The 26936-nt window shown below is 46.5% G+C and overlaps 1 protein-coding gene across 1 annotated transcript in view; it reads left to right on the top strand.

The window, feature by feature from the left end:
- The window catches only part of LOC137525525 (synaptonemal complex protein 1-like), a 373754-nt gene that overhangs the window by 104401 nt on the left and 242417 nt on the right, over window positions 1–26936 (top strand). The window contains exon 3 of the mRNA XM_068246650.1: window positions 11762–11947. Within this exon, the coding sequence (XP_068102751.1) occupies window positions 11762–11947 (186 nt within the window). The remainder of the gene's footprint in view (window positions 1–11761; window positions 11948–26936) is intronic.

The raw sequence follows: 26936 nt of genomic DNA, 5'->3' as shown, positions 1-26936 counted from the left end.
GTCCTGAAGCAGGCCAGGAAGTTGTGTGGGCATTTCAGGCGGTCTTACACGGCCATGGCGCGCTTTGCGGACATTCAGCGTAGAAACAACTTGCCGGTGAGATGCCTGATTTTCGATAGCCCGACTCGCTGGAATTCCACCCTGCTCATGTTCTCTCGCCTGCTAGACCAGGAGAAAGCCGGCACCCAGTACCTGTATCATTACAGTACAAGGACAAAATCTGGGAAGATGGGGATGTTGTGGCCCAACAACTGGACACTGATGCAAAATGCATGCAGGGCCATGGAGCCCTTTGAGGAGGTGACCAAACTGGTGAGTCGCGCTGAGGGTACCATCAGCGACTTGATCCCCTACGCTTACTTCCTGGAGCGTGCCGTGCGTAGAGTGGTGGATACAGCTGTGAAGGAGCGTGAACGAGAACAGTTACGGCAGGAGGAGTCGTGGGAACTATTTTCATCTGAACCCAATGTTTCCTCAACACCTGCGGCAGCACAGAGGGGGGAGGAGGAGGAGGAAGAAGAGGAGTCGTGTGGGGAAGGAGAGGAGTCAGACTCTGATGATGATGATGAGGAAGGTGTTTCTGTGGAGGAGGAAGAGGCGGCAGAAGAAGAACAACCGCGGCAGCCGTCACAGGGGGCTTCTGCTGGAGTTGCGTGCTGTCACTGAGGAAGAGCGAGAGGAGATGGAGAGTACATCTGCATCCAGCTTTGTGCAGATGGCCTCTTTCATTTTGTCCAGCCTGTTGAGGGACCCCCGTATCAAAAAACTCAAGGCGAATGACCTGTACTGGGTGGCCACGCTACTAGACCCTCGGTACAGGCACAAAGTGGTGGACCTGTTACCAACTCAACAGAAGGCGGAAAGGATGCAGCACTTGCAGAACAAGCTGTCAATGATGCTTTACAATGCGTTTAAGGGTGATGTGGCAGCACAACGCAATCAAGGTACCACTGGCAGTAATCCTCCTCCTCCCAAGTCCACGCAGGCAAGGACAGGACGCTCCAGCGATCTCAGGGTGATGTCAGACATGCGGACATTCTTTAGTCCAACTCCTCGCCATAGTCCTTCCAGATCCACCCTCCACCAACGCCTGGACCGGCAGGTAGCCGACTACCTGGCCTTGAGTGTGGATGTAGACACTGCGAGCAGCGACGATGAACCCTTGGACTACTGGTTGCGCAGGCTTGACCTGTGGCCAGAGCTGTCCCAATTTGCCATACAACTTCTCTCTTGCCCTGCTGCAAGCGTCTTGTCAGAAAGGACCTTCAGTGCAGCTGGAGGCATTGTTACTGAGAAGAGAAGTCGCCTAGGTCACGACAGTGTTCAGTACCTGACCTTTATCAAAATGAATGAGGCATGGATCACGGAGGGCTACTGCACGACCGAAGACTAAGTCAGTCCCCACACACAGCATCTCTGCCGGCCGCTTGCCTTCTCTGCCACCACCAACAGGGTCCAGGACTCTAGGCGGATTCCTGAATTTTTAAGGCCGCTGCTAGCAGCGGCCGCTACACTAATTTTTCTGGTGCGTGTACATGCCTGCCTAATTTTTCTGGCTGCACTGCGGGCGGTTGCAACAAAAAAACAAAAGGCATGTACATGTGCCCATCCCCCTTCGTGATCATTACCTTGCTGCGGTGAAGGGGCTTGCGTATCACAATGAAGCAATGACCACCGCCTATTTGAGTGTCTCGGGTGGGGGTGGCACACAAAAGATAATAAGGTCGTTGCTTCATTGTGGTCAGACCAAATTTGATCAGCTGGGCAGTCACTGTTCTATCATTGAGCTACCACAGCCCGGCGACCATATGGGCTTGAAAACCGCCACGGTCTGCACTCTCGCCACGGTGCGCACCAGATTTTTCCCCGAGACTTTGGGCATGTATCCCACTCCGCCATGCCCCCCTCCAGGTGTTAGACCCCTTGAAACATCTTTTCCATCACTTTTGTGGCCAGAATAATTTTCTCTATTTTTCAAAGTTCGCCTCTCCATTGAAGTCTATTGCGGTTCGCAAACTTTTACGCGAACCGAACCTTCCGCGAAGGTTCACGAACAGGGTTCGCGAACTAAAAAACGGAGGTTTGCGGCATCACTACCCATGAGGCAGAGCCGGGGCCCGGCGGCAGCGAACCAGACCACAGGGGGACAATAAAGGCAGAGGTGACAGAGCCCAGGCAGCGACCAGAGACCGTTGAAGCAACAGGAGGCCAGATCCAGGTGGGCGCATAGGCCTCGATTCATAAAAAGCTGTGCGATAAAAAAAATCTTGTCGGGAAAATACCGCACTCGGCATTTTCCCGGTCTGTGTGCTAATTTATAAAGATTTCCCCAGCTGCCCTTGGAGGTCGGTAAATTACCGCAGCCCATTGAGAGGTAGAGTAGAGCAGTGTCTCGATTCTCTCTTTGCCCTGCAGAAATGACTCGCACAGACGGCTCTCTGCACAAATGACTCAGACAGATGACTCACACAGTCTTTCCCTGCCTGCTCAAATGACTGACACAGACGGCTCTCTGGCTCTCTCCACAGATGACTCAGACACATGACTCACACATTCTTTCCCTGCCTGCTCAAATGACTCACACAGACGGCTCTCTGGCTCTCTCCACAGATGACTCAGACACATGACTCACACAGTCTTTCCCTGCCTGCTCAAATGACTCACACAGACGGCTCTCTGGCTCTCTCCACAGATGACTCAAACAGACTTCAAACAGACTTCGGCTCTCAGCACTTTGCATTCATCAGAGCTGTAGGTAACTTGTTAAAGCCTCACTAGAGGTGTCGGTAACTACCGCAAGGCTTACCGTTATAATTTAAGTAGGCCTCAGTTACTTGGCCTGAGTTTTATGTAAAAGGCTTGTCCGCAGTGTATGCCTTTAAAATCAATAGAGGTTTTGTGATGCAGGCAGAGGCATCTCAGGGTCTGCGTGTAGCAGAGGATACACGCAGATACTGAGAACATGTTCCTAAAAGAAGGCCATCGGACTACTCTGACCTCAACACTACACCACAGGAACAGAAAACATTGGCCATATTTACTAAACATCCACGTTCCTGCATATGGGTCAAATGCCTCATTGATTATTAATCAAGTAGGTGTGTATGATGACACCACGAGTGGGTCCACCAATAATCTGGTCTAGGGGGTGGCAAAGATGATGTCAGATTTAACTCTTTCCTAGTCGGTATTAAAGGCTGAGGGAGCTACGAGAGCTCACTTCTGCTTCTTCCTTCCGCACTAGCTCGCAAGGCCGACTGGGACCTCTAAGTATGTGCTTCCTTTCTGTAATCTGATATAATGTATGCTGTACATAGGTAGTCTAGATGTAACATAGAGTAGATACAAGAAGACCTGGGTATCTTCAGTAGGAAGATACTCAAGCAGCTGTAACGCAACATGGAAGTCTGCTTTGCCAGGAAATGATAAACTGTATCTATCTGTATTTCTGTTACTTGAATAAATAACGTAAACCTTGAAGAAGCCTGAGAAAGTCTATCTCCTGCTTGCTGTGTGGGGAGAGTCAAGTGATCTCCCAGTCTGTGAGACGTAACTGTAAGAAGTTACTGGTGTCGAAGCAAGGTGATATAGAAGCAGGTTCTAACAATGGTGCCGATTTAAACCCTGATTGAACACTGTCTAGCAGTACAAGCAGACAGGGGCCGGGGGCCGAAGAAGGTGTTTTCAAGAAATTCCACAGCAAAACAAGCGGAAGAGATAGGGGGGGGGGGGGGGAAGCGGCTGTCGACCAGGTGGAGAGGGGAGAGAAGAGGAAAGCGAGTGTCGTTCTGTTTGTGAGATGTTCTGCAAGTTTCTCGCATTTCCAGTCGGTGCTGCTGCTAACGTGTTTTTCAATTTCTGTATTGTGTTGTTGGGTGTGTGGCGAGCTCCGGCTGATAACGGTCTCAGAAGAAGTTCTAGCTGGGATGTTAACAGTTAAAACAGTCAAAGTGGTTTTGAGTCGTATAGTTCGCTCGGGCGGTTCTTAGTTATGTCTGTGATAGAGTGAGAAAGATTCCTACGTCTCTGGGGATCCGTATGTCTGATTGCAGTTCGGATTACAGCTGAGATGTGAAGGAATGCTGAGGCTGATCTTTGTGCACTGGGGATAGATGCTGTGTAACTATGCATAAAAAATGTTTGTTCTATTTGAATTTGTTTTCTCTCCTAAGGTATAGGAACGAGAGGCTGCTATGGGAGCAGCCATCTTAGCTGGCAGTCCAGGACTCAAAATGGCGGCAGTGGAGAGAGCCCGCCCCTGAGAGTCATGGCCCCCACACGTCATGGCAGGGGGGAGGAGGGGCTGGGGGGATCCACGTCACGTCAGGCTGTGCTCGCGGCTCCGGGCAGAGCAGCTGAAAGGAAGGGGGGGGGAGAAATACAGAGACATGCTACTGTGTGTCTCGGTTCTCGAAGTATTTCCCCAGAGGTTTTCCCTGAGTCCATGGAAAGGAATGCCAGGATACGTGCACCAAGCTATTACTGTAAGATTAGCAGGAGCACGGATAGGAAAAGTGTCCCAGCTAGGTGCAGGGACACACGTAGCAGTGCAGGTCAGGAAAGTGTCTGTACTGAGTTGCTTACGGGATTATTCCTGTAAGTGGGGCACCTTAATGGGTGGTGCAGCATGAGTTCCCAATAGAAGGAAAGGGGGACAGTGCATCAGGGGGGTGCCGGAGGTGGAAAAAAAGGGAGTTGACCAATCCGGGTTTCCGTCACCGCTGCTGCAGAGCGGTAACGTTTTTTTCCGGTTTTTGTCGTGGACAGGGCCAGAGCTTGACTGAAAGGTCTATGCTGGGCTGGGGCTGTTTTTTTCTGCGTTTTTTTTTTCGTCCACTGATTGGTCAAATATGTTTTTTCCAGCTCCTATCAATTGTAGCACAAAGAACAAAGGTACTAATCCTTTCACACCTCCCTCCACTTGGCACAGATGGACCATGCAGGGACGGAGGAAAAGAGCACTTGTGCCAGGAGAAAATAAATTTCAGGGCACAAGGGGGGTGAAAGGTCTGAAGGGTCAGGTGTGCGGGCAGTGGGAATTGAATGGCAGTATAAATCTGCTATTGAGTACCACACTCCCTGAATCGACACACCGATCCAAAGGTTTGTTAAAAGGTACATTGCAGTAAAATGGGTACGTGCAAAAGGTGGAGTGTGTGATTCAGGGGTACCTTGTCTTGGTTATGCAGAGTGAGATGGTTCCAGATTGGAGAGGAATGAGTAGGAGGCGTCAATTCTCCTGCCGGAGAGACGCGGGGGACAACATCACACTCTGGAGCTACCAACAGAGAGTGCCTCTAAACAACTATACACACGTAAAGGCTGGAAAGCCGAGGGTGGGTGGTTCTCGAAACAAGAAGTAAAAATCGAGATCAAGCCACATTTCCAGGTGACAAAGAGGGTGGGGAGAGCGGTCCCGGGGGAGGGAACGCCAACACAGGGAACCCCATTCACACCACACGGGTCACAACAGGGGACGATATTACACAGTCCATACGCAGCAGCTTATCCTCATGATAGTTGGGTAAGGGAAGAGGTACTCTTAATTGAAAGATTGCAGAGAGTACAGTCTTCCCAACCTCAGGTACATTTTGTGCCTCAGGACATAAGGGGGGAAGAGGTCCAATCAGGACAGCTGGGGACATATTTTGTCAGCGAGAGATTGGACAAGGGGAGGTATATTAATTTTTCTGGAGAAGGATCTTTTGCATGGCAGCTTCGAGATGTTTGGGTGAACAAATGGAAACGGTGCAACATTCCTTTAGGCACCGCTACTTCCTTAGTTCCCACCTCAACCCGTGTCTTACACCAGGACCTGAGAGGTCAACCTTTTTTGGTGCTAGACGGGGAGGTAAAACAAGTAGAGTTGTCCTCATGCGGGCAATTCTCACAGAGGTACCTGCGTTGGCCGGGGCAAGTCAAATTTAGTGAAGAAGCCTGCAGGCTCAAGAACGCAGAAGGCGAGGCTACCATTCAAAAGATCCACCCTGAAGCCCAACCGATAGTTCCGGTGGCTGAAGGAAAGGTTTGGTTTTTTAACATAAGGTCTAATGATACATTCAAGGTATATTCTCATAATTGTTCCGATAAGGGGGAGTTTCCAAGGGGAACATATTGTGTGAGCGGAGATCCCATATGGATCCAGTCATCCAGGTTGGATGACGTTGTTTCTCAAATTGTTAAGAGAACTCTAAAGTGCAAAGTTTCACGGGTAGTTCCCGTCCTGAAAGAGAACACGACATGGGACAAAGGGGAACAGGGTTTGATCCAAGACGACCACATTTTGTTACAAAGGTTAAACAAACAGTACACTAAGTTAGAGGTAAGATTTCACCATGATACAGGTGATCTTAACGAGGTAGAACACAAAAATGAGCAGGTGAGTGCCAGTCTGACCTGGTGGACAAAGGTTCCAGTGATGTTCCAGGGACACTCGGACTGGGCCTCTGCAGTTCCAAAGTTCTTTCTACACCCACTGGTCGTCTGGATGGGGATGACAACGTTAGGCATCATTATCCAGGTGAGGTTGCGTGTTAAAATTACGTAAAACAAATTAACCTGGTCCAGAGATTGGTGCCTCATAAACAATCTCCTGAACCAATATTTTTAAATTAAGGGATATACAGGGTTACGGGTCTAGGTTTAGTAGTACCTGTGATGGAGCTGATTGTATAAAGGCGTTCTTTTAGAAGGCACCTGGCACTGCTCCCTTGAGTAACAACCAAACGAGTTTCACTTTTTTGTGGTCATGCAAGTTTGTGAGTGATACGCAAGTGACGCAAATGCTGAGCATGTGGTATAGAGGGACTTAGAAGTAGGGCATCCCCAGAGAGCCTGGTTACAGGAAGACCAAGAGGTCTTGCTCTCTCTCTTCCAGGAGTAACCGCCTAGAGCAGAGAAGTTGTGTGAGCACGAACATCGAAAAGTGAAACCTAAAAGAAAGAAACCAGGTATTGAGAGGTTCAGACGTTGGGATCTGCGGGTCAAGCCGTTTTAGGGGGGATTGTTATAATTTAAGTAGGCCTCAGTTACTTGGCCTGAGTTTTAGTCTCTTTCCAATTTCAGGAATCTCGTGTTTTAGTCTCTTTCCAATTTCAGGAATCTCGTGTTTCTCCAAACTTAGATTGGCATCTGGAACCTTTCGCTTATCCGACTGACATCTCCATCTTTGCTGCCAGCCCTGCAGCTGTCTCGATTCCATATTGCCCAACTCCTGAAATCGAAATACAAACAAATCAATTCTTATTAATGATTTGGGATTCGCCCTGCGGCTTGTACTCTGTACACTTGAAATTGATCAATATATATCGTAATTGATCTCGTTGCTCTATGGTTCTCATGAACTCTGTTTACTCTTATTGGTAGATTGGAGTTAGACTTCACCCCCCTACCTCAGTACTATCCTCAGTACTTACCTGTTTAAAATATGCTCCCGTGGACTTCACCTTTGGAAGCTCTCACCTCATTGCAGCTCACTCCACATCCCCCCTTATCTGTCCATGCGCGGCCGTCGCATGCACAGATTACGGATGCCACACCTGATGCTGCTTTGCAGGTGAGCCTGCAATGCTCTTACTCATTATCGCATTTACTTATCTAGAACTTCATCGCAATACCAGCTCTGCTCGAAGTTCTGTGTGTTGTACCCTCTGACCAATGTTTGCCGTGCCACTACCCCCAGACTTCACAAAAAACGGCTGCCTCCCTGTAGGAAGGAGCACTTTGCACTTAAACTACACAGGGTGCAGGGCTAAGCATACCAGCGTCACATGCCTGTATGCAGATCCCTGAATGCCCACATGGTAGGTAGTCACATGGCAAACAGCGTACTGATACACTGTCACTCTGTACATGGCAATTCTATCATCTGTATAATTGCCCCATGAACTGCGGTCAGTTTTTGTTCTTAATAATTTAAGTAGGCCTCAGTTACTTGGCCTGAGTTTTATGTAAAAGGCTTGTCCGCAGTGTATGCCTTTAAAATCAATAGAGGTTTTGTGATGCAGGCAGAGGCATCTCAGGGTCTGCGTGTAGCAGAGGATACACGCAGATACTGAGAACATGTTCCTAAAAGAAGGCCATCGGACTACTCTGACCTCAACACTACACCACAGGAACAGAAAACATTGGCCATATTTACTAAACATCCACGTTCCTGCATATGGGTCAAATGCCTCATTGATGATTAATCAAGTAGGTGTGTATGAGGACACCACGAGTGGGTCCACCAATAATCTGGTCTAGGGGGTGGCAAAGATGATGTCAGATTTAACTCTTTCCTAGTCGGTATTAAAGGCTGAGGGAGCTACGAGAGCTCACTTCTGCTTCTTCCTTCCGCACTAGCTCGCAAGGCCGACTGGGACCTCTAAGTATGTGCTTCCTTTCTGTAATCTGATATAATGTATGCTGTACATAGGTAGTCTAGATGTAACATAGAGTAGATACAAGAAGACCTGGGTATCTTCAGTAGGAAGATACTCAAGCAGCTGTAACGCAACATGGAAGTCTGCTTTGCCAGGAGATGATAAACTGTATCTATCTGTATTTCTGTTACTTGAATAAATAACGTAAACCTTGAAGAAGCCTGAGAAAGTCTATCTCCTGCTTGCTGTGTGGGGAGAGTCAAGTGATCTCCCAGTCTGTGAGACGTAACTGTAAGAAGTTACTGGTGTCGAAGCAAGGAGATATAGAAGCAGGTTCTAACAGTTGAAGGCTTTATGAATTGGCATTTGCTGACAATTTACTGACATGTGTTGGCGGTAACTACAGCCAAGTCGGTAATTTATCTCCCTGGTCGGTAATGTCAGCTTCTCATGCGGTAACAGCCTTTATAAATTGACACTTTGCTAAGTGGTCGGGAAAGTCTGCTGTTTTCAGCATTACCGCATGAGGTAATGCTTTATGAATCGAGGCCATAAAGGGAGAGAGATGCACTGTTGAGCCAGTTGAGTATAGGCATAGTGCCAGCAATGACAGGTTGTGATCAGAAAAAAGCCAGAATTCAGTGGTGGTTGTCTGAGAATAGTGTCAGTTAACCCCTTTATACTGAATGGTATCCTCTGATGAAGGTGGTATGACCAAGATCTGCCTGTCTGATAAAGTCTTAAAGAAACAGTAACATTGTGATGATACCCAGTTCATTTCAGCAGTATAACATTGTATTCCCAAAGAGACAAAGACTGTGTTCAATTACAGCAAGTGTGAGTGAATTTTGTCACCAGCGAGTGAATAGCCTCTGGCAAAGCCCTCAGTGATATATAGCTCAGCCGCTAGCAGTGATTCTGACTCAGAGACAGTTTGCCTGTCAGCCTGCATCAGTTCTGCAGTACATCAGTCATCAGTTTATTTGTTCTTCAGTTCATTTACCAACAGCCTGGTAAGAAAGTGAATAAAAAGTGTTATTTGTTCTACCTAAGTACAAGGCCTGTGAAGGAGAGGAGGGGGGGGGGAGCATTTGAGATAAAGAGAACCTGTCAGCTAAATATAACAAGTTCTGTTAACCTGTCAGCAGAAAAGGAGAAGATTGGTGATGGAGTCACGCTGCATCCAGTGATAATAAGAGGATTACAGTGAGAAGTAACGTAACACCTGACAGAGAAAAAGAGTTAAACAAAGTTGGTGATTCGAGTATTACCATTACAGAGGTTTGAGCTTATTCAGTGTGAAGCTTAAACAGCATAAAGAGAGAGTGATCTTCAAAGAGAGAAATATTGATGGTATAGCTTAGTGCTTTGGTTATTTTTTTTTATTATTATTTCTCTAACCCCTTATTGGTTTATTTGATTATTCTCATTTTAGAATAAAATATGCTCAAAAATTTAGAAATCAAACCTCCCAGGTGCTAGCACTGGTAAAAACAATCCACCCCAAAAAAAGAACCACAAAACCAGTTTAGCTACACTCAAAAAGAGAGAACCATTTATTGCACACCAATATGCTTCACTGTTTGAAAAATTGAGCAAAAACCCTAATAAATATAAGGTATAAATTACATGTGTCTAAAATATGACAAGAACCAATCAGGGCACCATTTATCTACCTGAGATAAAGCTAACAACGTTCACACCTCACTCACTGATTTCTACCATACAAATATCTGGCAAAAAGATGCAATGATCAATCTGCAGTCGACTAGTAACAGCAATATACATAGTCCATCATGATTGGCCAATTCTCATTTTATTTATTATTTTATTTGGAGATCCACATAAAAGAGAGTCTGAGAAATACAGTAGTTAGAGCAAGAGTCTGAGAGATCCTCTGAATAAAAGTGTACATCATTTTGGTGCCATATACCAACCAAAGAACTGTGAAAGGTGCTTCACTACCATAACAAGGAAAAACATTAACACCCTAAGGTTTTGCCGAGCAATATAGCTTGGACTTGGCAGCAAGGGACTGAGACTGTATAGGAATTGTATTGCTCAGTAGACCAGTCCCTACCCAAGCTCCTATACCTCAGCATATGTCATATGCCAAGTGACAGGCAGCCTACTGGGCCAATCAAAGTGCGGGGATAATGTCCTTTAAAGTGATTGGACCTGCAGGGGCTCAGGGTAGTGTTGGGCGAACAGTGTTCGCCACTGATCGGGTTCTGCAGAACATCACCCTGTTCGGGTGATGTTCGCGTTCGGCTGAACACCTGATGGTGTTCGGCCTTTTAAGTTCGGGTTCGCCCCGAACTACTAAATGGCCGCCGAACAGGGCCCCTGTTCGGCCGAACAGGGCCCTGTTCGGCCGAATACTGCCCCCCTATGGGGTCGCAGGCATAAGGGGGGAGCATGCAGTAGTACCTTACTACTGCTGAACCGCCCGCTGCCCGGCCTCCCTCAACGCGTCACTCTCCGGACTCCTCCTCCTCAGTCACTCACTTCACAGTGCCGCCCACTGCCAGCCACCCACTACCACCGGACCGGTACTTCCTGAAACTTTTGTATGGGGAAGCGGGCAGAGGGGGGAGCGCTAGCGGAGGGGGTGGGGGGAATTTCCGACCCCCCCCCCCCCCCGCGATCGGGGCATGCTCCCCCCTTATGCCTGCGACCCCATAGGGCCCCCAAAAGCGGGATGTTCGGGGAGTTCGGGGTTCGGCCCGAACATGCCGAACATTGCGGCCATGTTCGGCGAACTTTCCCGAACCCGAACATCCAGGTGTTCGCCCAACACTAGCTCAGGGTAGGATGAGTGGAGCTCTTTTCATTGCCAATTAGCAGGCATACGTTTGTAGCGCTCGCTATGCTACTCTGATAAGGCCCCTCAACTCTGATATGGCCCCTTAACTCTGCTAAGGCACCAATAAGGCCCCTTAACTCTGATAAGGCCCCTTAACTCTGATAAGGCATGCTATTTGTCTTAGTGAATCAAGCCCTTTTTGGGTAAAAGTGTTATAAGTAACCTGACCTTTATTCCACAGATTTTAACGGTACACCGGCTGTGAAGAGAAGAAGATTATTTTTTGACCTGTGATGTGCAAGGAAAGTGTATATTTGTGTTAAAGTTTTACTGCTTGAGTGAAGTTACCAGTTGACCATTGTTAAGGTCACAAATAAATCCTTGATATTCACATTTGAGTCAGTGTCTGGTGGATTTCTCTCAGCCGGGGCTGAATACAGGGATTAATCAGGTTACACCAGTATAGCAGATGGTGGTTGCAATACTTTATCACTTCGTAGCATATCCCCAAGAGATATGCTTGGAGATATCTCAGTAAATCAGGTCCTCTGAATCTCTGCTGATAGTCTAATTCTTCTCTGTGTTCTTGCAGGTAAAAATAAAGTATTGGTGGTGCTGGATGATATGGGAGATGATCATGAGCAGGAGAGACAGAGGATTCTGCAAACACAACCCACCATGGGACGTCTGTCCTCTCAAATCATTCTTATGCCAGAAAATGGGAAACTCAAAGTTGTCCGTGAAAAAAAGAGAGACTTCCTTGCAGTTCTAAAAGAAGGTACAGGAAATGTTTATTCCAATAAAGGTGCTCTTCTGTTATATGGAGACTGTTCTGAGACAAAAAGACACAAAGATTGTAAGCATGGACTGCATTGTTAATGCATTGTTAATGTATCACTTAGAGATTGTGCACCCATGATAAAGCCTTTGACTTCAACATAAACTCAATCTGAGCAAAAAGTTCCATGTACACGTGCAAGAACTGAGCAACTGCCTTCACACTAGAGGTGACTGGCTGAATTGAAGTAAAATCTTTGTTTATACCTTTTCTATTATTTTATATTAATGCGATTTATTAGTTTGTTATTTTATTGTATCAGTATTTAATTTTTCAAGTTTCCTGACCTCACTAACTTGAATATGTTAATGGTGACTTGCACTTTAATTTCCCTCTCCTGTCCCACTGTAAATCACAGTTCTATTTACTAGCTTTAGGCTACTTACACACTAAGACGTTGCGTTTTAGGGGACGTTATGGTCGCATAACGTGCCCCTAATGCAACGCATGGTGGTGCGGGAGAGGACGTTAGAGTGAGCCGCGTTAGGCGGCTCTATGCGCATAAGGTCTCCCAGAGTGGCGCTGATTGGCCGGCGAGACCACGTGATGCGGAGCGAGACACTCCACATCACGTGGTCCTGCCGGCCAATCAGCGGCCGCCAGTGCAGTGCATATTAAGTAGCCATGTGCGTGGCTACTGTAGCGGCATCTCCCCGCCTCCTCTGAGCATGTGCAAACAGTCTAACGCATGCTGCACTTTCACTACAACGTGCAGCGTTACATGTAATGCAACGTGGGCACTGTGAAAAGCCCAATTGTGTTACATTGCTGTGCGTTGGGGGAGCGTTACAGGCTGCACTAACGTGCACCTGTAACGTCCCACTGTGAAAGCAGCCTAAAAGGACCACTTTAGTAGATAAGTAAGAAGTTAAAAACTGACAGAACCGACAGGGTTTGGACTAGTCCATCTCCTCCTGGGGGATTTTCTGGGTTTTCTGTTTTCAAAAGCATTTCCTGAACAGTGGTTTAACTGTCAATATAGTAAGATACCAGCCAACCTCTTTACTCGCCTACAAACTATTTGGGAAATTCAGGGAATTTGGTGAATTTGGTGGTAAAGGGTGGTAAGGCAGACATAGTGATTCCCAGCCACCATGGGCGTCCGCAGAAAATCTTCCAGGGTGGGGCAAAAAGGCAGGGAAGAAGTGGTGCAAATTTTTGAGAAGATGTGCGCGCCGAAAAACCTGAGGGTTATGTTGTGCGGCGCGCATAGCCGAAAAATGGGTGCAGCCATGGACCAGAATGTGGGTGTGGCCATGGGTGGTGACAAATTTTCATTAACTTAGCAATGTGGGACATTAGATTAGGACAGTGGTGGTGAACCTTTTGGAGGCCGAGTGCCTAAACTGCAACCCAAAAGTCACTTTATCTATCGCAAAGTGGCAACAGCAATTTAAACTTCATACAAAAGTTTTAACTCATACATGAACATTATGGAAAATCTAAGTTGAAAATAAACTGTGAAGATAAACAATTTCATTCATCCTACTCCTGAAAAATGTGTTCTTTTTTTAGAACCTCCCAGTTTTATTTTCCGTTTTAAAAAGCTAAAAAGTAGGTTTAGTGCTATTGTCTCATAGGATGATGATTCAGCTTTTCCCAGAGGCCCCCAACAAGACAAATTCAGCAATCATTAGGCCCCCAACAAGACAAATTTAGCAATCATGAGGCCCCCAACAAATCATCAGGCTCCCAACAAGACACATTCAGCAATCATGATGCCCCCAACAAGACAAATTCAGCAATCATGAGGCCCCCAACAAATCATGAGGCCCCCAACAAGACATTTAGCAATCTTGAGGCCCCCAAAAAATCATGAGGCCTTCAACAAGACGAATTCAGCAATCATGAGGCCCCCCCAACAAGACAAATTCAGCAGTCATGAGGCACATAAATAGACAGCATTTCACATAAATAGGCAGAATGCCCCCTTAATATGGTAGACACCTCTCACCTGGCTTCTCAATTCTCCTCTACTGGCTGCTGTGCCTGAAAATACTGTTTTTGGCTGTATGGGGATGACATGCGGGCTGAAAGGCCTTGCGTGATGCTGTGGCCAGGCTGGCTGGCGGTGATGCTGTGGCTGGGTTGGCTGGCGGTGATGCTGTGACCTGGCTGGCGGTGATGCTGGGCTGTGCTTGGCTGGTTGAAGTAAATGCTGCCCCCTAGTTTAGGTAGCGCCAGGAACCCCCAGGTTAGGGAGTGACAAGGACCCCCCCCAGTAAAGTAGTGACAGGGACCCCCAGTAAGGTAGTGACAGGGGACCCCCTGGTTAGGAAGTGACAGGGGACCCCCAGGTTAGGAAGTGACAGGGAACCCCCCAGGTTAGGCAGTGAGTGACAGGGACCCCTTTAGGCAGCGAGTGACAGGGACCCCTTCAGGCAGCGAGTGACAGTGACCCCTTTAGGCAGCGAGTGACAGGGACCCCTTTAGGCAGTGAGTGACAGGATCCCCTTTAGGCAGTGAGTGACAGGGACCCCTTTAGGCAGTGAGTGACAGGGACCCCTTTAGGCAGCGAGTGACAGGGACCCCTTTAGGCAGCGAGTGACAAACCCCATTTAGGCAGTGAGTGACAGGTGCTCCCTCTCTCTAGCCGCCGCTCTTCCCCCCTCACCTTGCAGCAACTTTAGACCTTGATCAGCGGCGACCCGATCAGTAAGTGCGGGCGCCGGACACACTCGCTCTGTATGCGGAAGTGATGTCACTTCTTCATATCAGTGCGGTGTGCTAGGTCCTAGTGCCCGCACTATTGGTCGCCACCTGATCGAGGTCTGACGTGCCGGCCAGGAGGGGGTGAGCGCCGGCTACAAGGGGGTGAGCGGCGGCCAGGGGGGGGCAGCGGGCGGCCAGGGGGAGGCAGCGTCACCCCCCTGGCTCTATGTGCGGACGCCCATGCCAGCCACTTCATGTCCCCCTCTTGCCAACAACAGGGAAATACTCGCCCAACAGGGTCTGGTGGCATTTTTTCCTTGCTCGGGAAGCGGTGGAGGCCACTGAGGACTGTCTGCTTGAACAGGCCTCAGTGTTGGCAGGAGTGGCAGAGGGGGTTCTAGTGCTCTGAGCCTGACCACTGCCAGCGCCAGCTTGCTTCAGCCAGATGATGTGGGGTACTTGTACTTTATTAAAATCGGGGTTGGACTTTAAAGCAAATCAGCACAGAGTGACAGACAGCAGAGGAGAAGACAGTGCACACTAACTGTCACACTGACACTGCTCAGCACAGCAGAACTGCAGCAATCTGTAACAAGCTAACACAGTAGTACCACTCTAACAACTACAGTGGCTTGCAAAAGTATTCGGCCCCCTTGAAGTTTTCCACATTTTGTCACATTACTGCCACAAACATGAATCAATTTTATTAGATTTCCAGGTGAAAGACCAATACAAAGTGTAGTACACGTGAGAAGTGGAACAAAAATCATACATTATTCCAAACATTTTTTACAAATCAATAACTGCAAAGTGGGGTGTGTGTAATTATTCAGCCCTCCTGTGTCAATACTTTGTAGAACCACCTTTTGCTGCAATTACAGCTGCCAGTCTTTTAGGGTATGTCTCTACCAGCTTTGCACATCTAGAGACTGAAATCCTTGCCCATTCTTCTTTGCAAAACAGCTCCAGCTCAGTCGGATTAGATGGACAACGTTTGTGAACAGCAGTTTTCAGATCTTGCCACAGATTCTCGATTGGATTCAGATCTGGACCTTGACTGGGCCATTCTAACGCATGGATATGTTTTGTTTTAAACCATTCCATTGTTGCCCTGGCTTTATGTTTAGGGTCGTTGTCCTGCTGGAAGGTGAACCTCCGCCCCAGTCTCAAGTCTTTTGCAGATTCCAAGAGGTTTTCTTCCAAGATTTCCCTGTATTTGGCTCCATCCATCTTCCCATCAACTCTGACTAGCTTCCCTGCCCCTGCTGAAGAGAGGCACCCCCAGAGCATGATGCTGCCACCACCATATTTGACAGTGGGGATGGTGTGTTCAGAGTGATGAGTAGTGTTAGTTTTCAGCCACACATAGCGTTTTGCATATGTTCAATTTTGGTCTCATCCGACCAGAGCACCTTCTTCCACATGTTTGCTGTCCCCCCCACATGGCTTGTGGCAAACTGCAAACGGGACTTATTATGCTTTTCTGTTAACAATGGTTTTCTTCTTGTCACTCTTCCATAAGAGCCAACTTTGTGCAGTGCACAACTAATAGTTGTCCTATGGACAGAGTCCCCCACCTGAGCTGTAGATCTCTGCAGCTCGTCCAGACAGAGTCACCGTGGGCCTCTTGACTGCATTTCTGATTAGCGCTCATCTTGTTCGGCCTGTGAGTTTAGGTGGATGGCCTTGTCTTGGTAGGTTTACAGTTGTGCCATACTCCTTCCATTTATGAATGATTGCTTGAACAGTGCTCCGTGGGATGTTCAAGGCTTTGGAAATCTTTTTGTAGCCTAAGCCTGCTTTAAATTTCTCAATAACTTTATCCCTGACCTTTCTGGTGTGTTCTTTGGACCTCATGGTGTTGTTGCTCCCAAGATTCTCTTAGACAGCCTCTGAGGCTGTCACAGAGCAGCTATATTTGTACTGACATTAGATTACACACAGGTGCACTCTATTTAGTCATTAGCACTCATCAGGCAATGTCTATAGGCAACTGACTGCACTCAGACCAAAGGGAGCCGAATAATTACGCACACCCCACTTTGCAGTTATTGATTTGTAAAAAATGTTTGGAATCATGTATGATTTTCATTCCACTTCTCATGTGTACACCACTTTGTACTGATCTGTCACATGAAATTCCAATAAAATTGATTCATGTTTGTGGCAGTAAGGTGACAAAATGTGGAAAACTTCAAGGGGGCCGAATACTTTTGCAAGCCACTGTAACTAGCACTGCAGTACTAACTACACAATACACAGTAATCCTATTCCCTAACATATACTGTGGCTAATAGCAGGCCAGCAGCAGGCCTGGTCTCTGTGCACAGCACACACAGACACAGGACCTAATAGCAGCTGCATCAGGCCTGCAGCACAAACTCTGACTGTCACTGAATGAAATCAATTCAGCTAACTAATAAACAATAGAACAATAGCGTAGGGAAGGTGTTAATCGCTGAAAAGCTTTAGGTTTATCACTGTATACAGCACTTGCTAGGCCAGGCAGCAGCACTGGAGCATGTCTCTCACTGAGCAGTCACACAAGCAAGGACGAGATTTCTCATCATGGCACCCCTCCTTATATACAGGGGGGGCTGGCCAGGGTTCTGTTCTGTGATTGGGTGCTAGGGCTTAAGCTGGGAGCCCTCTGACTGGCTCAATGAGGTCAGGAGGGGCTGGCCAGGGTTCCCTTCTGTGATTGGTTGCTAAGGCTTAGGCTGGGAGCCCTCTGATTGGCTCAATTATGTCATCTCCCTAGTTACAGTATTCAGATTCGGATATCCGCGTGGAACCCACAAAGTGTCTATGGCGCCCTTCCTGTCCACCCCTGTATCACTTAAGTATGGGGTGCCCCAGGGCTCAATCCTCTCTCTCCTGCTTTTCACAATTTACATGTTACCACTTGGAAAACTAATCCAAAAACATGGCCTGACATACCACTGCTATGCAGACGACACCCAACTATATCTTTCCTTCAAGCCTGGTGTGACAGACCCAACTCTAACTATAAACGCCTGCTTACGTGAACTACAGCAATTGATGAATGACAACTGGCTGAAACTAAATGCAGACAAAACTGAAGTCCTTCTGATTGGAGGGCAGAGCATGATAACAAAACAACTTAACTTGCAGTCTTCACCACTGGGAATAGGAGGCACGGATCTACGCAGCTCTGATCATGTGCGTAGCCTGGGAGTTCTAATTGATGGGGATTTAAACTTCAGAACTCAAATCTCTGCTGTGGTGAAATCATCCTATTTTCACCTGAAGAACATTGCAAAAATCAAGCACCTCATCCTCCCCAGAAGATCTGCCAACCTTAGTCCATGCCTTCATCACATCCCGACTGGACTACTGTAATACTCTCTACACTGGCCTTACAAAAAAGGTCTTGTACCGCCTACAGCTGATACAGAATACTGCTGCCAGACTGCTAACCAACCAACCCTGTCACTGCCACATAACGCCAGTCCTGCACTCCCTTCACTGGTTACCTATAGAATGGAGGGTCCTATTCAAGATCGGCCTACTGACATTTAAATCCCTGAATAATCTAGGCCCGGGATACATGAAAGATATGTTGCAGGACTTCCGGTTCCGGCGCCTACATGGAAGGTTGAGAAGAGCGGAGCTCCGCCGAACCCAGCACCTACGCAGCAGGCAAATCTGCATCAAGCTACCTGGTACTTGCCCCCCCACGTGTCCTGGGGCCCCCCCAAACCTCAAAGGAAGCATATGGATCGCTACCTGACGCGGGCGCCCGCCAAACAGGGAGAAGTGGAGAGCGGACAAACACGAGACAAGATGGCGCTCCCTGAGGCCTACGCTACGGAGGATTCCTCACAGCAAGAATGGGAGGAAGACTCAGGCAGAGAGGAGAGACGCCTTAGGAAGACACCTACAGCGAACCGCTATAAACAAATGGCGAAAGAAGTGGCCAAATGTCTTATGCCAGACCTACATAACGCCATAGAGACAGCGATTACTAAATCTCTGGCGGCCATTACTAACGAGGTACGCACGCACTCGATACAGCTTGCAGAGGCCGAAAAACGTATCTCAAAGTGTGAAGATGATCTCGCTGCCACCTCCAAAGATCTCTCAGAAGCGTTAAGACAAAACGAAACGTACCACTCGAGAATAGAAGATCTAGAGAACCGCTCTCGTCGTAGCAATATACGGATTGTTGGCCTACCGGAGAGCATCAAGCCGGAAGCATTGAAGGAATTTAGCGAAGATATCCTCCTGAATCTTCTATCCATACAAAGTACGTGTAAAACAGAAAGAGCTCACAGAGTCGGAGTACTAAAGCAAACCAACAAAACCAAGGCCCTACCGAGGATGGTGATGGTAAAATATCTAGATTACACAGATAAAGCCAGACTCCTCAGAGCCTACAAAGCTATGGAAGATGGATTGGAATACCAAGAAGCCAAGATACGCATCTTCAATGACTATTCCATGGAGGTATCACGTAAACGGCAGACTTTCACTCCGGTATGCTCTGCCTTGGTGAAGAGGGGAGTAAGATTCGCACTACTATACCCAGCGTTACTCAAAATTACAGATTCGGAAGGCCAAATCCTTACCTTCAAAACCCCACAAGAAGCGGGCAAATTTCTTCAGTCGCTCTCCAGGTCTCCCGAGGCGGGAAGGAGAAACCCACCCGCTACACCCCAAAGCTGGCTGATGGTGTAATGGTTAAGGGCTCTGCCTCTGACACAGGCGACCAGGGTTCGAATCTCGGCTCTGCCTGTTCAGTAAGCCAGCACTAATTCAGTAGGAGACCTTTGGCAAGTCTCCCTTACACTGCTACTGCCAATAGAGCGCGCCCTAGTGGCTGCTGCTCTGCTCTGGCGCTTTGAGTCCGCAAGGAGAAAAGCGCAATATAAATGTTATTTGTCTTGTCTTGTCTTGTCAAAGCTCACCAAAGGAAAACCCAGGATCTCCTATTCTGCCTTCGTCTCAGCAATCTGGGGACACTTGAGTATATAATCTGATTTTTGCAAATACAATAATTTTCATACTGCTGCGTATGTTTAGTATGGGTTAAGGGGCGAGGATGCTATTTTTGACGTATGTGGGGAAGAAGTGAAGTCCATACACTATTTGTGAGGCCCTTCACCTATTCTCTAAAGCGACTGTCTCCACCGATCGTGCTGTTCACAGCACTTTTGCTGTTTATTCAGATCGGTGGTAAGACACTCTATCTTTCTTTTAATGTTAAGGGTTTTTGGTTTGAATCTCATCTCTCTGCTTTACAGACCGTACGTGATATATGTGATTGCATGCAATATTGTCTTGTGCTCGAGTGCATGGAAGATGTACGCGCAATAGCTGCATTTAAAATTTTTATGCCACTAAATGACACTTAAAATATGTTCATGGAACGTCAAAGGCCTGAGGTCCCCTGTTAAACGAGGCCAGATCCTGAGACATCTTAAAAAACTCCATATAGACATAGCCTTATTGCAAGAGACTCATTTGAGTATCGAGGACCATAAGTACATGAAGAAGGGGTGGGTGGCGAGCTGCTTAGGGTCACCATCAGTGGGGAAAAAAGCAGGGGTCATGATCTTGATAAGTAAAACGCTTAAGGGAAAAATTGAACACCTATATTCAGATGCCCATGGCCGCTGTGTGGCGATCCGCGTACATCTTCCAGGCGAATATTTAAATATATATAATGTATATGGTCCTAATGATGGTAAGGCTAAATTTTATGCTGCACTGCTCGAGAGACTGCAGACTGAGGACTTAAGCAAAACAATATTGGGTGGTGACTGGAATGAGGTGATGGATATAACTGAGGATACAAAACTGGAGGGAGGAGGGCACAGAAAAGGAAGGAGTAATGTAACTCCTCTAGCTAACCTTGCTCAAAACCTCAAACTCATTGACTCATGGAGATACCTACATTCATACGACAGGGAATATACCTTTTTCTCCCCACCTCATTCCTCTTTTTCACGCATTGACCTATTTCTCTTAGGGCAAAGGTTAATTCCAAAACTGATAGAATCTACAATACATGATATCCTAATCTCAGATCACGCGCCAGTAACGATTGAACTACGAGAACAAATCCCCAGGGGTTCAGACATAATATGGAAATTTCCATCGTATCTTTATGGGGATGATGAATTCCATGCATTAGCTCAAACCTGGTGGGAGGAATATGCCTCCGATAATTCATCTCATTCCAGCACCCCATTTCTATACTGGGACACAGCAAAAGCAGTTCTCAGAGGGAGAATAATAGCTCACGTCTCTCTTAAAAAAAAAACAGGCTCACTCCTCATATATAGAAGCGGTCTCTCGAGTCAGATCAGCATATCAACAGTATCGGGTGTCCCCAAGTCCTCTCACTAGAATGGAATGGCTTAAATGCAGACTGGAAGTAGATAAATGGCTTAAAATCAAGGAAATGCAAACACAAACCTCCAAACAACACTTTTTCTTTAAATATGGGAATAAATCTGGAAAGTTGATAGCCGCCATAGCCAAGGGGAACACACCGCAAGAACCAATACTACAAATCCGTAATAAAGCAGGAATCATAACTAGACACCCAAAAGATATTATTAATACCTTCCAGGAATATTATGAACAGTTATACGCTAAACCCCAATATATTGATACCCAAACTTCTGAGGAGTGGTTAAATAAAGCTAGGCTAAACAAACTATCTGCACAGGATCTTGAAGAACTAAATAGCGAAATAACGCAGGCCGAAATCATTAATACCATCAAAACCCTTTCCAACCATAAAGCACCTGGCCCTGATGGTCTCCCAGCAGAATTTTTTTAAAACCCTAAAAGACCAAATTACACCCACCCTCTGTAAGCTTTTCAATAAAATATTAAGAGGAGAAGGTTACCCACAATCAGGACAAACAACTCATATCAAACTAATACCCAAAAAAGGAAAGGACCTGCTATCATCAAACTCTTATAGACCAATATCACTGATTAATCAAGATATGAAAACTCTAACTAAAATTATGGCCACGAGATTGTCATATATTATCCCTAAAATAATACATCCTAACCAAGTTGGCTTTATAAAAGGGCGCTCTGCGGTTGCCAATATCAGGAAGGTTCTAGCTGTCTTGGAACATGTAAAGGCCTACCCTCAGTCCTTTAAACACTCAGCCCTGTTGACATTGGATGCCGAAAAAGCATTTGATGCTGTTCATTGGGACTGGATGGACCTGACACTTTGTAGGATGGGATTTTCTGGAGCCTTCCTGAACTTGACAAGACAAATGTACTCTAAGCCACAAGCAAGGATACACATGCCAGGATTTCTTTCAGAATCCTTCCAAATTTATAGGGGCACCCGCCAGGGATGCCCACTCTCCCCCCTGCTATTTGACATCTCACTAGAACCCCTGGCCCGATTGTTAATGCAAATTAACTCAGGTATTACCATAGGAGACAGGAGTGTGTCTCAGGCGCTTTTTGCTGATGACATACTCCTGTTTCTAAAGGACCCTGTTACACAAGTCCCAGATGTATTGCACCTGATACATCAAATAGGAACGATCTCCGGATTTAAAGTAAATAGCACCAAAAGCGAACTCATGCCATTAACACACATGGGAATTAGCACCTCCAACACTAATCTAAATGTACACGTCACCAAAGGACCTATTACATATCTAGGTATCCAGATTCTCCCTGACCCGCACTCACTATACACCTTAAATATCACTCCGCTGATTAAAAAGGTGACCCAACAAATTAAGGGATGGATTAATCTGCCACTTAACCTGATGGGGCGAGCTGCTCTTCTTAAGATGGTAAGCTTTGGCAAATTACTCTATCCTATGCAGGTCCTACCACTACTATTTAAGCACCAAGATATACAAATAATCAACAAAGCCTTCGTGTCCTTCCTTTGGAAAAATAAAAAAGCCAGAATATCACTTAAAAAATTATTCTTGCCTAAAGATGTGGGGGGACTGGGGATACCCGATATCCGACGCTACAACATAGCCTGCCTGACAAGACATGTAAGGGACTGGCTATTTTCTACCTCCATCTTCTCAAACTATAAATTAGAAGCTGCTATATCTGAACCGTGGACGCCAGTAGGTTTGCTACATACCCCCTGGCCCCACTTACCATTACGTCTCAAAAGTAGCATCCTAATGAGAGACACGATACTTGCTTGGAGGGAGACTCGTAAAATCCACAATCTACCATGGAGAATATCAACATTTCTGACCTTGTGGGGCACTCCAACTTTTACAGCAGGCATGCAACATGAAACCTCCTTAAAATGGGAGAAAGTGGGACTATGTAAATTAGGCCAACTATTCAATTTAACTAATCATACTTGGAGAACTTTTACTGAAATTCGACAACTATATCAAATTCCTCGAAGTGACTTTCTCTTTTATGCACAAATCAGATCCTTTGTAAGAGCACAACTAACAGATATCCGGCCTATAGCAACTATTACTTCTTTTGACACCTTCATTAATGCTCAAGGAGACAAGGCATCCTTATCCGCCACACATCAAGCCCTCCTGAACACTCAAAAAAGACAGCTACTGACTAATAATTATAAAGCATGGAGCAAACACTTCACTGATCCTATCCTGGGGGATAAAATACTAGAAGGCAATAATAAATTTAGAGGATTGATCTCCAATGAAACATGGAGGGAGTCACATTTTCTATTCATCCATCATGCAAAATACGCATTCAATATAAAGTATAAAAACCCACCATCTACCTATAAGGCTCAATGTCCTAAGTGCAAACACTCCCAAGCGGATTTAGTACATTGCATTTGGTTCTGTCCTAAGATTCAAAGATACTGGTCAGCAGTCATCAAATTTATCAATAAAGTGTGTCACAAAAAGATGAAGTTGGATTATCTCCTCTGCCTCTTCAATTATTCGCCTCCATTAGCAGACTCAGGAGAAGTTTCTAAATGTCCATCAGAACTGGCTCATGTCATAATATGTGCAGCAAGAAAGACCATCTTTAATAGATGGATATACTCAACCACACCAAACATCTGGGACCTTAAAGCGGAACTGCAAGATCTCTTCAAAATGGCAAAGTTGGACGCTCTAATACATATGGAAAAATGCTCAAAGAAATTCTTCAAACGTTGGAAGCCTTTTATTATCAACACCTTCTCTAGATCTGAAATATTATCTCTAATGGAACCATTTAAATATACGGGATGGTATGCCCCAGAGGATCTTCTAGGCACCCTTGGAGCACTAGCTATACACACTGACATACCTTAAATAGCAATCACATAATATCCTACCATTCATACCCATGCCGGGGACATGGGGAAAATCCATAAGCCTGAAGTTAGAGAGATGAGAAAGGGAATGTTGGGGGGGTTAGTTATTTTAGGTGGGGTGGGGGGGGTTAATTTGGGGAATTGTTTTACCTTGAAAGAGTGAACAGATAATATCATAATGCCTTGTTGTAATTAGTGTTGGGCGAACATCTAGATGTTCGGGTTCGGTCCCTACAATGCTAGAAAATTTGGTACTGCTGAGCCATTGCCCTTTGAAAAGATGTGAGATTTTGGAAAGTGAAATAGGGAGGCAATGAAATCCTAAGGGGGATTTTACCAATTTTGGACCCCTGTAACTCTGGTTTGCAGAGATGTAGGGACCCCATCTTTGGAATCCAAGTCTAACAATATGTCTTCTACCTGCATGAGACATTTCGTGAGATTCAGACTTTGCTAACGGCCATTGCTGCGATTTATGTACGTCACCATCACTACCATTGAAATAGCCCAAATAAACAGGTTTTTGTGACCCTAGGCTATGACCTCTTCGGCCTAGGGGCCCGAAACTCACCAGTCATGTTCCCCCTAAGGGTCCCTACAATGCTAGAAAATTTGGTACTGCTGAGCCATTGCCCTTTGAAAAGATGTGAGATTTTGGAAAGTGAAATAGGGAGGCAATGAAATCCTATGGGGGATTTTACCAATTTTGGACCCCTGTAACTCTGGTTTGCAGAGATGTAGGGACCCCATCTTTGGAATCCAAGTCTAACAATATGTCTTCTACCTGCATGAGACATTTCGTGAGATTCAGACTTTGCTAACGGCCATTGCTGCGATTTATGTACGTCACCATCACTACCATTGAAATAGCCCAAATAAACAGGTTTTTGTGACCCTAGGCTATGACCTCTTTGGCCTAGGGGCCCGAAACTCACCAGTCATGTTCCCCCTAAGGGTCCCTACAATGCTAGAAAATTTGGTACTGCTGAGCCATTGCCCTTTGAAAAGATGTGAGATTTTGGAAAGTGAAATAGGGAGGCAATGAAATCCTATGGGGGATTTTACCAATTTTGGACCCCTGTAACTCTGGTTTGCAGAGATGTAGGGACCCCATCTTTGGAATCCAAGTCTAACAATATGTCTTCTACCTGCATGAGACATTTCGTGAGATTCAGACTTTGCTAACGGCCATTGCTGCGATTTATGTACGTCACCATCACTACCATTGAAATAGCCCAAATAAACAGGTTTTTGTGACCCTAGGCTATGACCTCTTTGGCCTAGGGGCCCGAAACTCACCAGTCATGTTCCCCCTAAGGGTCCCTACAATGCTAGAAAATTTGCCACTGCTGAGTAATTGCCCTTTGAAAAGATGTGAGATTTTGGAACTGTAAATAGGAGGCCCAATAAAAGCCTATGGGGGATTTTACCAAATTTGGAGCCCTGTAACTCTGGTTTGCAGAGATGTAGGGAACCCATCTTTGGAGCCCAAGTCTAACAATATGTCTTCTACCTGCATGAGACATTTCGTGAGATTCAGACGTTGCTAACGGCCATTGCTGCGATTTATGTACGTCAGACTCGCCACCATTGAAATTGCCCAAATAAACAGGTTTTGTGACCCTAGGCTATGACCTCTTCGGCCTAGGACTGCATTGAACGCGACCCACGCATTGTGCGCATTCTGGACAACACCAATTACTGGGTTTATACCCTTCTGGATCCACGGTACAAACACAATGTTCCAAAACTGCTTGAAGAAAGAGCCAGACAGGTCAAAATGGAAGAATACTAGCAGGCCCTTGTGGAGACTTTAGAGAGGAGATTGACATCCTCCCCCTCCTCTAGCCAGTTGTACGCCGACAGACTGACTTCCGCAAACCCAGGACGACCAGGAGGGCAGCAAACAACACAAGCCGCAGCTAGTGCCCAAAAGGGAATGGTATCGGCAGTGTCCTTGGAGTGGGAAAATTTTCTGACACCCATGCAGCAGCACACAGAACAGCAAGCGTGCAGATCCACCTCCAACACCGATCGCCTGGAGAAGATGGTCAAGGACTACATGTCAGATGGCGTAGCTGTGTTGAACAATCCATCTGCACCCTTCAACTATTGGGTATCGAAGCTAGACACCTGGCACAAACTGGCAATGTTTGCAATAGAGGTGCTGGCTTGCCCGGCAGCCAGCGTTATGTCGGAACGCTGTTTCAGTGCTGCCGGAGGCATCGTCACAGATCGGCGGCGTATCCGCCTCTCCACAGAAAATGCAGACCGTCTGACTCAAATTAAAATGAATCAATCCTGGATTGGAAACGACTACGCAACACTCCCGGACCCCAACCAAGTAACATGAACAATGAACATCTGTGATGGGTTAGCGTTTCCGGTCCCTGTTTATTGAACCTCTCATCTGTATTACATTTACATGGCGACAAAATGCAAATTGCTATCCGCACGCTTCTTGTCCTCATGCAAGGCCTGGGTTGTTGTGTCTCAAAGCGTGGCCTTCTCCTCCTGCGCCACCCTCCTCCTGTTCCATCACGTGTGCTGCTGCTGGGCTAGCGTTACCGGTCCCTTTTCCTGGAACCTCTTATATGTATTACATTTATGACTGCATGCCGACAAAAAGCATGTTACCTGTGCAAAGAAAACAGACATTTCCCGCATTTAAAAGACAGTTTTCCCTTTGAAACTTTAAAATCGATTTTCTCAAAAACTATAAGCTCTTTTTGCTAAATTTTTTTTCCTCTTGTACCCACTCCCAAGGTGCACATACCCTGTAAATTTGGGGTATGTAGCATATAAGGAGGCTTTACAAAGCACGAAAGTTCGGGTCCCCATTGACTTCCATTATGTTCGGAGTTCGGCCATGTTCGGCCCGAACCCGAACATCTAGATGTTCGCCCAACACTACACGTGACCCGTTCGGCCAATCACAGCGCTAGCCGAACGTTCGGGTAACGTTCGGCCATGCGCTCTTAGTTCGGCCATATGGCCGAA

This window comes from Hyperolius riggenbachi, chromosome 7 (genome assembly GCF_040937935.1).
Source record: "Hyperolius riggenbachi isolate aHypRig1 chromosome 7, aHypRig1.pri, whole genome shotgun sequence".
Classification (NCBI taxonomy): Eukaryota; Metazoa; Chordata; class Amphibia; order Anura; family Hyperoliidae; genus Hyperolius; species Hyperolius riggenbachi.
The sequence above is the reverse complement of the archived record's forward strand: the minus strand, read 5'-3'. Positions and strand labels throughout refer to the sequence as shown.